The 15,869-nt window shown below is 29.9% G+C and overlaps 2 protein-coding genes across 9 annotated transcripts in view; both read right to left on the reverse strand.

The window, feature by feature from the left end:
* Positions 1 to 1,240, reverse strand: part of LOC106469368 (high mobility group protein B1-like) — a 5,991-nt gene extending 4,751 nt beyond the window's left edge. The window contains 1 exon segment of the mRNA XM_013929859.2: positions 1,132 to 1,240. The gene's annotated coding sequence lies outside the window, so the exon portion shown is untranslated.
* Positions 1,241 to 9,176: 7,936 nt separating this feature from the next.
* Positions 9,177 to 15,869, reverse strand: part of LOC106469367 (histone deacetylase complex subunit SAP30L-like) — a 50,515-nt gene continuing 43,822 nt past the window's right edge. For all 8 annotated transcript variants that reach the window (XM_022397875.1, XM_013929857.2, XM_022397874.1 and 5 more), the window contains 3 exons: positions 14,753 to 14,875; positions 13,257 to 13,355; positions 9,177 to 11,753 (listed from right to left, as the gene is read on the reverse strand). In XM_022397875.1, the coding sequence (XP_022253583.1) occupies positions 11,625 to 11,753; positions 13,257 to 13,355; positions 14,753 to 14,875 (351 nt within the window). In that variant the 3' untranslated portion in view covers positions 9,177 to 11,624. The remainder of the gene's footprint in view (positions 11,754 to 13,256; positions 13,356 to 14,752; positions 14,876 to 15,869) is intronic.

The following is a 15,869-nucleotide window of genomic DNA, read 5'->3' on the forward strand; positions in this document are numbered from 1 at the left end:
TATATATACAAACTACTTGTCATCATTCCAAAGCTTGAAGTTAAACTAACTTCAAATGTTTTATTAATTCAAAAAAGAAAAAAAATTCACACAGATACCATTTTCTGAAACTTCCATTTCATTAGCAGGTTTCAATTTAACAATAAAATGACATCCACATAACAGTGTAAGTACAAACTTCTAAAAAAAATTCTTATGATGTAGATTTTTATTTAAATATTAATAATCAATAAAAGAAATAATTATTTAAAATTTGTGCCAGTTTTACAAAAATGTGTTTCAACAGCTACCAGCAATTAAGCTTCTTTGACAAATATTTTACAAGTCTCAAGTACAACTGTTGTCTTTACTTTTATAGACTTTCAAAAGTACAACCTCCAACTTCATCACTGAAAACCCCGTCGAAATATCTGACCTTGAACGCCATTTTGTTTTCACGAAACTCAAGATAGTTTATTTTCTATTTTAGTTAATTTTCAGAAATCAAAACTACCAAATATTACCCTATTTACAATAGATGAATAAGGAGTTAGGCCTAGTCCTATTCAGTTACCCAACTAACGTTAGCCTATATACTATCTAACCGGCTCTCCATCGTCGAGTATAACCTATTCAACTATACTAACGTTATACACAGCTAGAACATAGTGAATCACGAATGGCACCCATTTGATGCAGTCGCCCTTAACAAAGGACATAGGATTTGCCTGTATTTTGAAAGATCAATTTCAGTAAAGTTACACAATACATACTCCTAAAATATATTTAACTCTTATTTCAATTCATATTTTAGTTATTGGGACTCATAATTTGTGAAACTAAATCGTTTAAACCACATAAATAAATTATTTTCCTCATCATGTCGTCGAGCTTCTTCCCCATTGCAACACTATGGCGTCTATAGCTAGCTAGTCTTTGTGCTAATGCTACGTAGCCATATCACTAGAAAGGCAAGTTAGTCGAGTGCTCAATATAACTATACGATGAAGTAAATATATATCTCAATGATTAAATTTTTCGTATGACATCACAATAAACTTCTAAAGATGATAGAATGAAATTACAGCATTAAAATCCTGTTAAATAAACCTATATTACTACAATATATTTTAAAACGAGAGATTTTCTTACCTAGTTAAGCAATGTCACAGTACTACCGCTATCTACCAAAGTACCAGTGAACAAGCAAGCGTTGAATCTAGCGTTCAAACCACAGTAAAGGAGAATACTCCAATTGGTCAATTCGGAAATGGCGCACATCATAGACAAATAGATTAGTACGAAAATAGTCACGTGCTACACGAATTTAGGGGATAACCAATGAATAAGAAAGTCTTTCATAGCGAAAAAAGCGCGGGAACACCAGTCTTTCATAGCCTGTATATAACGACTAGTATCGGTATATTATATTAGAAACTGCTATTGTTCATATAATTTCATGGTAAAATGAGAACTTCAATTAAAGAAAAAACAAGAATAAAAAATTTTATAACTCTTATTACCATATAACTCAAGATTAAATTAAATACAATTTGGTTAAGCAGCTCAATTTTCAAAACGAAAACTTCTTCTAAGACCTACAACTAAATTAAATTGAATTCAAAAACACACAGACTAATTGCTAAGTAAAAACGATAGATTGATGTTGAGACATTTTAAACGCTAATATGTCTAATTTGATATATTTATTTTGTAAGTTCATAATAAGAATACCTTGAACTCTTACATTTTTAACAACAATGTGGCAGTGCACAGGGTAATACAAATTACGCTGTAATTGAAACTAGAATAAAAGTAATTATTACTTAATATTACTACTCATTAGCAGTGAAACTTTTTTTTCCCTTATAAAGGAATGTTGTTTATCCTTCGAATGAAATATTAATGTATCAGCACTTATTCTTAGATTTGTAAACCCCCAAAGTTACAACTAGGTGAATGCTGACTTCCTTCCCAGCTTCCAATGCGTGGAAGACTGGAGGAAGCTTAACATTTTATATATATATGCTCGGTATATGCGTCTGAACAATTCTGTAACTATATATTCTCTTGCTAGGACCCTTTATTGGCATTGATGTGGAAACGTTTGGAATATAAACTTCAATAATTGATTGCTATTTTTTTCTCACCCTGTCAGTATAATGTACATTAAGAGTTGTTGTTGTTGTTTATTATTAAGCACAAAGCTACACAAAGGGCTATCTATGCTCTGCCCACCACGGGTATCGAAACCCGGTCTCTAGCGGTATAAGTCCGCAGACATACCGCTGTGCCACTGGGGGGCATACATTAAGAGACATTTTTATTTAATCTTAGTTTGTTTATAATATTCATATCAATTGTGAACATTATTATGTTCATTATTATTAATTTTCACACTTATGAGGAGTATTTTCTATTGTTAGGTTAGTGTAGTATGGGTGTAGGACTAATCTAAATATCCTAAGTTGGCTAAATGCTTAATCTCGTGAAATATTGGGATAATGGCCAAAAATATTGTTAATATCAAGAGCACGCAACTAATTGCGCCTCTTAATCATTATAAGTTTCAGTTTAATTGTGTATTGATTATGAAATTAAGTACTTCTTGTCAGTTTGCTGTATGGAATTGGATATGCTGAACTAATAGTTTTTAGTTCTGACCTATAAGATTAGCTTTCTTTTGAACATAAGTTATTAATAACAATATTTTTATTATAAGTTGATACAAATAGTAAATATACATTTATTTTACTCTTACGAAAAATGCAAGTGTTAGGAATGTTAAGACAAACTGTGAAGGAATTTTATGGCATTAAGTTTTCTAAGTTCCAAATAGCAACATTTAAAATGAATTTTATTAAGCACTATATGAATTAATATCTTCATAAAATAATCATATAAATGTTTTTTGTTTTTTTTGTGATCACACTGGTAAGTTAAACTTTCATAGATATGATGCAACTGACTCGCAAAAAAATATTATGACCAGTCTATAAGGATTAAAATAATCTGTTTTAAACTTGGTATTAAAACTCTTGAAATGTAGTTTTCTGTGTTAATTATTAACTATTTCTGTGAACATTTCATTCATTTTAAATTTACGTTTTTCTTGTACAGCAGTCGCTACGAAAAATTAGTTAACATTATCACACTGACCCTTCTCTGTTTTCGGAACATGTAAGTACTAAGTTTCTGTAACCATATGAAACATACCCCGAGGATGGAATAGTAATAACCTTACATATTATATTCTTTATTATGAATTACTTTATTTCTACAGTAAACAATATCACAAAATTTTGGCAAACTGTAGCCTAGAGGAACAAGTAAAATCCTTATATCTGGTTTAAAAAAGCTTTATTCTGACTTAGATTAACCTTCTCTAAATCAGGGGTTCTCTGCAGACGAGTAAAATTCTCTACGGAACTGACTGTGAGAAGCTTAGTGTAAAACTATTATAGTACAGTTTTATTAGATTTTAATAATAATAATACGGCACATTACAGTGACAATCATTCAACCTTATCACCTTAAGTATCACTGTATTAATCATTGTTTGACTTATCAAGCAAGGTGTTTGTGGTTTAGTTACTGTACATCAAACAGCTCGACAGCATATTCAATATTGTATTTAACTTTACCTAGATCATCTTTAAACAATAAAGTTGCACAGCTTTTATTGATACACGTTTATGTGGAATTGCTTTCGAAAAGGCAAGCTTTCCGCAGGTAATAAAATACACATATTTGCTTTTTTGTGGCACTCAGCTGGCAGAATATATGTTGCTTGTCTCTTTGAAGTTCATTGCTTCTATCATTAGTTCAAGCGTGCCTTCATCAGACATACTGGAATAATGATGATTCATGTCATTATAAATGCTTTAGGCACACAAAAATGGTTATGAACCTTCAGGAGTATATAATCGGACGCTCCATCGTCATTCCACAGAATGAAAAGATCGATCTTTGTAATGCTAAAATAAAAATTAATTCACAATCTTGTCACATTTCATTTTTATAAATACAATCACAATACACATTTCTCTGAAGTTGAATAATACAGACGTTTATTAGTCTAAAATAACAGAATAACGACTGTTTACTGACTTAACTATTGAAGACCTCGTAATTTCAGTCACAGCTTTCTAATATCACTAATAAACAATTAATTACAGAAAACTGGATTAACGTGCTAATTTATTGTGAAGCAATTTTTTGTAATATTCCACTGTACAAAATTTCGAAAAATTGTATAAATTATGCCTTTATTTTTTATGTATATGTTGGCTAAATACATAATAGTTTTAGTTTCTTCTTTATATTTCACACGTTTATATCAACAGCAACGTAGACATTTGGATATCATTCTTAAATTTTAAAGTTTGTCATTGATTTTCCAAATGAAAAATTCTAAACAACTTTTAAAGTAATTATACTAGTTTTATTTGAATGCTGCGAAATTAACAGTGTAACATCTACATGCAGATAACTTGCATTTAAGAAAAATTGTCAATATTTTATTAACAATTGAAAATTGAAGCACACACACACACACACACACACACATATATATATATATATATTACAATTATTAAGTTGAAGTAATTATCTTCACATAAAACTAAACTAAAATTAAAAATCAAGTTAACTACAGACATTTTACTTTTCCCCATTTTTTTTTAATATTTCGCTGACTTTTGACGTTTAAACTTTAAGACTGGTGCTACACACAAAATTATAAGACATAGCATACTAAACTGAAGGTTACACGTACGTCTTTATTGTTAAACATACACTTCAAACAGCATGAGGAAACAAGAATTTTGATGGTGAAGACCTTTTTAATAACATAATGTTTTGGAACAACATGGGACCTGTTGGTCCATCTTGGCTGTTCCATCTTCTAAACTAAACTATTAATAGATAAGCTTTAAAAAGTCTTAAAGCCAGCCCTTATCATTCATATACTTACCAAGCTTTCTCTTAAACTCACTTAAATTTACTGTTTCCACAACATCCGAAGGCAACACATTCCAAAAGCCAACTACCCTGTTAAAAAAATAAAACTGTCTTAGCTGAAGATGACTCCTACCTTGCCATAATTTATATTTGTGTCCCCTAGTCCTACTATTCTCATTGTTAAATATAAAAAAGATGATGCATCAGCACTATTAATTCCCTTTAGAATCTTAAACCCCTCAATCAGATCCCCCCTAACTTTTCTTTTTTCAAGAGAAAACAATTTCAGAGATTCCAACCTCTCCTTGTAAGACAACCCCTCCATCCCAGGCACCATTCTAGTAACCCTTTCCAGCAATTCAATGTCGTTCCTAAGGCAAGGAGCCCAAGACTGAACACAATATTCCAAATGTGGCCTAACCAGTGACCTGTACAATGAAATTATAACCTCTTTACACTTGTATTCAATATTTGTATACATACAACCTAAAATCCTAATTGCCCTACTACTGTTTCGATGGCTTTAAGAGACTTATCGACTATTACACCAAGATTTCTTTCTTTCATGACACTGTTAAGGTTATTCCCATCCAAATGGTACTTATAATTGAAATTATGATAACCCACATGCATTATCTTGCATTTATTGCAATTAAGCCCCATTTGCCATTTATTTGCCCAACTCACTAAATGATCTAAATCTTTTTGTAAATCATTAGCATCCTCTTCACAGCTAGCAACACCCAAGACCTTAATATCATCTTCAAATTTAAGTAATTTATTGACCATTCCTTCATCTATGTCATTGATGCAAATCAAAAAAAGCAAAAGTCCTAAGACTGAGCTCTGAGGTACTCCACTTGTGACCTTAATCTAGATTGACTGAACTTCATTCGTAACTACTCTCTGCTTTCTTCCATCCAGCCACTCTTCTATCCAATTTGCTAACTTAGCCCCCACACCTATAGAGATAATTTTTTACAAGCCTTTTATGTGGCATATTGTCAATTGCTTTCTGAAAATCTAGATACACCAAATATACACTCTTACCTCCATCTACATAAGCAGTAACCTTTTCATAGAATGTCAAAAGATTTCCCCTCAGTGAAACCATGTTGACTATCCAATAAAATTCTAAACTTTGTTAAATGACTTTGCAAAGCATCTTTTATCAGACTTTCCAAAACGTTTTCTACAACTGGTGTAAGACTAATAGGTTTATAATTACTGGGACAATTTTTATCACCCCTTGAAGGGAGAAGTTACATTAGCTAATTTCCAATCCTCTGGTACCTGCTCACTATTCAAAGACTGACACAAAATAGTAGCAAGTGGCTCACATATCCAATCTTTAACCTCCTTTAAAACCGTTGAGGAAATATTATCTGACCCAGGAGACTAGTCGTTCTTTAAACTTCCCAATTTCTTCTTAACCAGCTCAGCATTAATGTAGTCATCTCATTCGATCTCGTTTCCATCTATCAACTGTTCAATAACGGTAAACATACTATTAACTTTGATTTTATAAGCAGAGTGGCAATCTACTTATAGACTCACATGTAACAAGCGCTGGTTTACCCAATTTCAAAATGATAGCCTGATATTAGTCTGGAGGTATACAGGCGAATAATTCGATGATGATTCAGGTGTGAGGCGGTGCATTCTGTGGATTGGGAATGAAATATGCCAGTAAATTTTAGCATGAATATCAAGAGATTTAAAATAGCACATTCTAAGCAATATTTATGCATTTTGTTAAATAAGATTTTACTTTGTCATGGCTATCAAATATCGATACTCCCAAATCAAGAGCCAAATAAAAGTAACCAAAAGATCGAATGACCATTAGAGATGATTTTTAAAAGCTTAACCCTAAAGTTGAGAGTGTGTCGTACAGAAGCCATGTTTTGAAGCACCTTCAGACAAAAGAAATCCGTTGGACTAAGTTTTCTCATACAACTTTATGTTTAAGGCTCAATCTCACGTTTTGAAAAACGCAACAAACTTTCAAAAATATTTTGGCGTTGATGACAAGTTTTCCCAAAGGCTACTTTTCCTCGGGGCCATTCTCCCAGTATGTATTGATTAGGTTAATATTGAAAACATGTCTTCCATATATACATATTCAAATGAAGATTTTTCTGCAAGAAGTGAACTGATGAGCACAAATGTTGTATTATTTGAAAGTTCTAATGCTAAAATATAGCTGAAAGGCAATTTTAGTACACATTGTGTTACCAAAATAGTTACTAATTTCTGTACGATCAATTCCTGTTTAACCACTCTCTCTCAAGGGAATTTCTCACTTCGCTAACAATTATTTCCAGCGTAAGATTTCCCTGTAGTTGTTTTCAAACCATAGTATCAAACCGTATTAAAAGTACTGACTTATTGCATGTAAAATCCATCTCAAAATAATAACTCGACAGAAATATTTTTTTTACCTAATTATATAGACAGAAAACAGATCGAAGACCCCACAGCTGCTTGACTAACCCTCCACCATTGATTCTAGTCGTCATCAAATTGACAAATTCTCGAAACAATAATAATGAACAAAAAAATGTACCAGACTTTGTGCATCACAAAATAAAAGCAGATATTCTGACCAAAGGCAGAGTTACTCTGCATTATATCAATGATTGCTCTATGACTACCTGCCCAGGTTCTTTTAAGAGGAAAAGTATAGTAAGAAACCCATTTTATTAAATATAATTAAAATTATATTACAGTTATTAGATGCAATAGCCACTTTAGTAAAAAGTTGATTGTAGAGTAGTATTTAAGTAATAAATATAATCCCAGGTAGTTTGGAAGCGACACAAATCAACAAGAACACACTGATGCAAATATCCTTTTAAATTAATGTGTTACTCGTGTATCATTAAAGTTCCTCTGACTTTTTATGAATATTTAAGCATGTGTAAAATGATAAAAACCTTATAACCTGAGCGTTTTCGAAAGGTGAATCTTTCTTCTTCAGTGTTTGCTCTTGGAAAAAAAAAGTTAATCTTTCGAAAGCGCTCGGGTTATAGGGTTTTTATCATTTTGTATCGACTTCTTGAAACTACGTGTTTCCTGACAGGCAAATATAAGATATCAATTTCAGTTTTATGGAAATAATTAGTTATTTATTGTATCATATTCATAAGCACTAGGTGTGTGCATTAGTAAAAGAAACATTGCCGGTCAAATCTCGTTACAAATGTAACCCTGTTTATAGAGAATTACAAAGCTATTCTTCCTCTGTTGCCAGAAAATTGAGCTCTTTGATAACGAAAACTTCATTAGCAAAACGTTTCCCAATTCAAGAAATTAATGGTGTTAACATTTCCTTTGAAAATATTATGTGAATACAAAATATATCAGACAGTTTATTTTTTTTAAAAGCTACATTTCCATTTGATGATATTAGTTTGCGACAAGTTCCTGATATTTGAACTTTCCATATTCAGGCTCTTCATTGGCTCAGCGGTAAATCTGTAAGTTCGTTACGCTAAAAATTGGGGCAGAGCATAGATAGCTCATTGCGTAACTTTGTATACTTTACAACAAAACAAACAAATTAATATTCAGAAAATTAGGGCCAATCCTCTTATTATTAGTGAATCGTTTAGCTAGATTCTGAAAGCAAAATAACTAGTCTGAAAATGTAAAATTATAATTTTAAACTGTGCATACAATAAAACTGAATTGAAGGAGTCAAAGTAAACGTCATACGGAATAAAATTTGTCTGGGTCTATACCCATATGAACGTCGTGTTTTAATTTTAACTAATTTTGTTGATCCAATTTTCAAAACTACCTTGCCGAATCAACATAAAACTGAACTTAATGTAGAATATTCTATAGCGTATCTCAGATTTACTAAAATCACAAATTGTATAACAACCAGTTCTCAAATGCTTATTTCATCTAGTAATATATTTGTAGTTGTTATACGAAAAAAGATTATCCAGACTTAACATAATACATTGTGAATTTAAAATAAACGACAGTTATCGACAATCTAATTATAGCAGTAGAGGAAAGATAGTGGAGTCCACTGGTTGCCTTGGTGAAGGATCTATAAATGTGTATGTACACCAGTAGTTTCGCTTCTGTTTGATAGGTCGAGAATTAAGATTAATGGTAAATTTTAAAGGAATCCTTTACATTTGTAACGTAATTTTCATTTGTGAAAATGCTTCTTTGAAAAAAACCATATCTATTTTATGAAGACGCCAGAAAGCAAGTTAAGCTACTATATTTTTATTCACAAGTAGTAAGACTGAAGAAACATGTTTGTGACAGATTAACTACATATAATTATTTACTATATCTACAGTAACCAGTATCTTTGCTCAACTGTTTTTGACATTTGGTTGATAAACACATCAAAAGCCATGCTATTGGTTAAGGCACTGTTGGTTGTCAACAGGTACAATATTACAAAATTTTCGTTCCTTACCACTTCACTATCAGCAGTTAGAAAGTTGTCATATGTAAAAAATCATTCAGAGTTAACATTTTCATTACAAACTTCATTAACCACAGTTCTTTAATGATTTAATTTACACGTACTAATAACATACCTAAATGGAAACTCCTAATAACGAAACAAATTACTAATAAGTTTTAAATATATCAATACTAAAAAAAAAACTAGTTTTGGCATTAAGGATACTAAAATAACAAGATACAAGACCCACTAACCTGAATACGTCAGTAAGGTAAGCTTGAAACATGCTTGGGTTATTAAGTCTTTTCAACTATTTTGTGTCTATATAATGTGATAAAAAAATTGCATTTGTGATGACTAACTTGTTAGTTTTCAGTGACGAATAAGTCATTATTCAAAAGATGGTAATACCATGCAGTGTAAAATAAAATCAAAGAAAAATTGTATGTTTTGTTTAATTTTTTCAGTCTCTAGTTGAGAACAGTATTTTTTAATACAGTGAAGACATGGCACATTTCCTTATACTAGTTCAATATCTTCAACATTAATGACATACATATTCTGTTTCTTGCCTATAAACATCACACTACGTTATTATGCCTTTACTTATGTCATTTATTAAAGCTTTTAATAGATAAAAAATGGCCTACACTGTATGAAACACAGATGAAAGAAAATTAATTTCTATGATATTAATGCCATATTCTAGGAAACCATGCTTTTACTTGTATCATAAGCTTGTTCTGGACGTTTTGCTATCATTAATGACTCAGGAGTACGCTTTTACTTACTTTAGTGGCCTAGGAGTAAATATTTTACCTGTATTAGTAACTTAGGAGTAAACTGTTACTTACATTAGTGACCTAGGAGTGAATGTTTACCCGATCAGTGAATTTTTACTTACTTTACTGACCTAAGAGTGAATTTTTACTTACTTTAGTAACCTAAGAGTGAATTTTTACCTGTATTAGTGGCTTAAGAGTGAATATTTTACTGGTATTAGTGATTTAAGAGTGAATAATTTAATTGAAGTTTTCCTATAAACAAAAAATGTATTTCATTAAAATGAAAAACTGAGTGAATTTCATTTTAAAAACATAACAATTCCAAAAAATCTGTACAAGTAGATCAGTTGTTTTATTAGCAATACTAAGAAATGCTTAGGAATAACTTGTTTATGGAAAGAGCTTCTACACAATACTTCTAAATTCTTAGTAAAAATAACATTAGGTTCTGACTGTTGAACGTAAACAGCACAAGATTTTATTTACTTTGACAATAATGTATGAAATCTAACAGCAACAGTAAAACATTTTCCCGCTATTTCATCTGACTGTATTATAGATTTTTGTTTTTTTGCATATCAACTGTCATTCATCTTAAACTGACATTTGTTTAATGATTCAAGTTGGTTTTATCAGCATTTAAAAAATGAAATAAATGTACAGTTTAATGTACTTTAGGTTTTAATTGCATCAGGTTCATAAAAATGTATAAAAAATACCAAGAAAAACCACCAATTCTCCTCCACTTTACTAAAAATTCACATGTAGCAAAGAGACAAAATAAAAATCATAGCAATATTTTTTTTATCAGATGTCTTGTTGTAGTTATAAGTATAAACAGTTTTATACTCTTCCCTTTCAAAAGAGCTTTTGATGTTGTTTAGATTTCCATCCAAACACAGCATCCAGTCTTTCTTCACCTATCAATTGGACATATTACTGTTTGAAACATACAAGTTTGTTAGGTAACAGACCCTCATGATGACCAGTAGAGAACTGTAATATGAACAGTTTTACGTGGTGATGGTACAAGGTTCTATTACCTAATGTGAGCTTAGACATTTTCAGTTAAAAAGATTTTCGAACTTCACTTTATTATGATACATAAATCTCTGGTAGTGCAACTTGTTCTTTGATAAAGTAGAAAATTCATGTGATAAAAAAGGTCCTTGCAAAGTAAAGATTACCCTAAATTACAAAGCACTGATTCTTTAGAAATGTACATCTTATATCATAGTAACAAAGATCAACAAGTTTACTGTACATCAATGGGAAGTAAATTCTTATGGAAAATTATAAATAAGGAGCTAATTATTCTTGATGATATATATATATATATATTCAGCTTGTAAGGGGAATACTATGCTGATCAGTGTATGATACATTCAGCACATTCTTCACTATGTACAGTTAGTACATGCACAGCTGAACGTTAACAAAAGTAAGTCACTTAGTTTTTAGCTACCACCAGAATCTGCTCCATTTTTTTGATCTAGTTTGTTCTTATTGTTTTTAACCATATAAATAAAAAAGGTTATTGCTTCCTTCTCCACAACCTGTATGGTCTTGAAATGTCGACTTAATGTCTGGAATGAAACAAAAATAAGAATTTGTTTTTTAATTAATAAAAGTATAACATTTTATCTAAAATATTTCAGTGGGTATATTTGAGATATTAAATTTAAGTTTTACATGACCTCATAAAATTGTCAAGCCTGACTTAAAATTTTCCAATTGGCTCATAAGCACACTGTGCCTGCTAGTTCACTTATTATTTAGTTCCAAACACAAAACATTTAAAGAATAGCTAGAATTTATAATATTTCAGCTATGAAAAGGTAAAAAACTGCTGCTATAATTACAATCTCCTGTCTCAGTTAATTTTTCTGCTAATCAAGCATTTTAAGGTCCATCAAATGATATAAAAGGTAAATGTGAAACATCCAGTTGTCTTCCTGGGTCTTTAGCCATGATTCATGAATGATACGAAGCACTTTAAACTGTGACCAATTGGAAAATGACAACTCAGACAAGACTGTGTTAAAAATAGGCTCAATGACTAATCATTTGTACTTCAAATCATATGACTGATCATCACATGTTTAATTTGAACCAAGGGAGATGACTGATAGTTAAAAAAAAAGCAGTTTTTTTTATAATAATACAAATTACACTTAACTTATATTTAGTTCACTATTTAAACTGAAAGAAAGAAAAAGCTTTTGTCTTCAAAGCTAAACCTATTTTGAACAAATATATTTCTAGTAAGCAATTATAATTACTATTATATTACTAACTTGTTTTTCAGCATAAAACCCATTTTTAAACCAACTTTATGATGGACTATTGTAAAAATATTACACTGATGTTTTACTCTTGTGTTAAGATAATGCTTGAAGCTACTCAAAAGTTCATGTTATTTTGGAAGAACAAAGTAGTTATTTAAAAAAATAAATTTTCATGTTTATTTTAATAGTTTATTTCAACAAGGTTGTGTAAATGTCTTGGGACAATTCATTGGTTTCTCATCTTGGTTTCCTTATCAAACTCCAACTAAACACTTTAATGATGATCATGAGCAGTGATACTAACAGTACTTAATCTGACTTTATAGTTATTAAAACTACTACTTACACTCCGTATATAAAGTTATTTAAAATAATAGTAGTAAGATTAATTAAATTATTTTAGTAATATATATATATATATATATATATATAGGTCACCAACACCAAGCAGGATTTTTAAAAATCATAAGGAAAATTAAGGCTTAGGTTTAAATGTGTAAGCTGACAGACTATATAAAATAAGCAAAGAAAAATCATAAGGAAAATTAAGGCTTAGGTTTAAATGTGTAAGCTGACAGACTATATAAAATAAGCAAAGAAAAATCATAAGGAAAATTAAGGCTTAGGTTTAAATGTGTAAGCTGACAGACTATATAAAATAAGCAAAGAAAAATTTTAAGTCTAATATGATTTTGTTCACAAAATTTATAGTCCTAAATCTATCAAGGGCCTAAACCATGAACATCACAGTATCATTATGGTATAACTTGTGACTGGCACAAAATTAAAAATATTTCTTACATCAGCAAGCTGGGCTTTATTTAGCCCTGGTCGAGTTTGGATCTTATAATGTCGTTTGTATCTCCGCAATGTATTAACCTGAAGCTGATACAAATCAACCTATAGATAAAAGAAAATAAATAAAAATTATTTAAGAACTGTCAGCAAGTTAGTATACCTGCCATCACTTCTAAAATACTAAGTTTCTTACTTATCTTTTAAATTTACTTTCTTCCTTTTGTTATTAATTATCTTCCCTGTTTCTAACTATTCATAACTAACTATTTAACTTTCCCTATTTTGTTAAACAAACATGAAGTAATTAAAAATGTAACTTCTTAACAGGTATATATATACTGTTTTTTAAAAACATATTTAAATTTTTCTAGTATCCTTTGCTAATTTTCTACATGAATGTGAAAGTTTGATTGTTAACCCCCCCCCCCTCAACTATATCAACAGATGTCAAATCACCCATGACAAGATTTTCTATATCTGCCTTACCATTTTCATGTCTTGCTGCTATATAAAGTTTATTGTGTATACATTCAGAGAGGGGCAATTAGTGGAATTTGCTAATCAATTAATAACTGGACTTCAACTAATTAATTGGTTTCACATGAGACTTAAATAGTTTAAATAATCAATAATAGCAGTAATTAAAAACATTCACTTCATTTAAGCTGAAAAGCCCTAAATTGAAAATAATAATGAGAAATCATAATGGCAGTATTTTGATGACTTGAATAGATGAAATAATTGGAAACACTAGTTTCAATTAGTTAATCATCATGACACTAAGTTATCTAATTGTAATTTCCATTAATCAATCATTCTGCATGAAGTTGATCAGTGTAATTGATTGTCACAGGTATTCAGTTATATCAATTAATCACTCAGCTTTACATACATTGTCAGGTTACACATTTGGAAACTCAGTTTTTTCTTCTCAGAAATAGTTGAATTATATTCTTTATTAATTTTAGTTTTTTGAAATATTCCAATTCTTTCTTAGTTGCCACAGATTACTGGTCTTAATTTAGTTCACAGAAATCTGTATACCTTTTTTACTTGTTATTCTCTATGACCCTTGAGTCGCATCAAAAAATAACAAATTCATAGAATCTTGGATTCATTCCTTAAGTGTTACTACATTTTACCAGAAAAGAATCACAAACCACATCTTTTAAAAATATATATCTACTAGTAGATTTTTCAGTACCCTTAAGTTATAGATTAGACCTTGCTTTAGTAGCCTATTTATGTGTTTCATAAACTGATTTTTCTAACAAATATCTAAGGTATTTATACTAATAAATTATTTTATTGAGAGCCTCAACTTGGTAAAATGTAATAAATAAAACAATGATGAAGTGTTTCTAAACTATAAACACTATTATGGAAAAAATTATAAAAAATAAAAGCATATAGAACAAGAAGAAAAACAAGGGTACAAACAAGATATTTATGACATACTTTTAAACAGTTTTTACTAGTAACATGCATATACTGTTTACCTCTGGAGCATCAATATCTTGCTCATTTGATGCATTATCATCATCACTATCTTTTCGTTTTCTTTTAGCTCTAACACTCTGAATGACACTTTTATGGTGATCACATATGTAAATATGACGGGCCTACAAAAGAATACATTTTGTTAAAAAAACATTGTCCATTTTTCAATATTTTAGAAAAATCATCTGATTATACAAATTTCATCAATAAAAATTTTCAGTGTAATCACTTTTTTAAAAATATAATAACAGTACATTTATAAATTATACTTTTTGAACTTTGAATACAAAACTAATACTTATAAGCTAAACAAATATAAAAGTTTTACTAAATATTAGTGATACAATAAGGGAAAGTTGAGTACATTTTCTAAATTTAACCTTAAGTAAACCATTTAATAGACCATTATGGAGCTGTATTGTTTAATAATATACAATATTCTGGTGTATACCAATTTAATAAACTGACTTCCCCCTTTGAAAACAATAATTAAAATATTTTTGGGATAAAGTTGTTGATGAACAATGACTCAGAATTATGGCAAATCATGCTTAAAACTAATCACAAATAAAAGGAGATAAAGCTAAAAAAGGTGTTTCAGTATGAGAGATGGGTAATGATAACAGACATAGAACTAAGTTCATGTCAAAGTTAGGTAGCTTTTATAATTATGATTTTTAAAATCCCTCTTAAAATCTTAAATTTTTGATTAAACTGAGAAGCTTAGATAAAAAAAAAGAATTCAAGTTGATTTACCAAAAAAAGGAGTATTATAACAATGTATGAATTAATATCTTTTATTCACATATTGCTAAGTACCAGAAGAACTGTATAACAGTATGACTTCATTTAGTGATATACATGTAAATTAACTATGTTTAAAATTTGTCTATATAATAAGTAGACTAAGCAAATTTGATCAAAGAACAAACTCAGGTTACTAGATATTATGAACAAACTAGTTCTTGTCCTGGATCAAATTCTACTCGATTATTTTAACATTAAATTGGCATTTGCTAGACAGAGCTAAAAGATTAAAGTTTTGGGTATGGTGCCAAAAGAAACTGAAATAATTTGGGAGAAATTTCATAAACAGGTGCTAAAAGTAACTTCCAG

This window comes from Limulus polyphemus, unplaced genomic scaffold (assembly GCF_000517525.1).
Source record: "Limulus polyphemus unplaced genomic scaffold, Limulus_polyphemus-2.1.2 Scaffold3449, whole genome shotgun sequence".
NCBI lineage: Eukaryota > Metazoa > Arthropoda > Merostomata > Xiphosura > Limulidae > Limulus > Limulus polyphemus.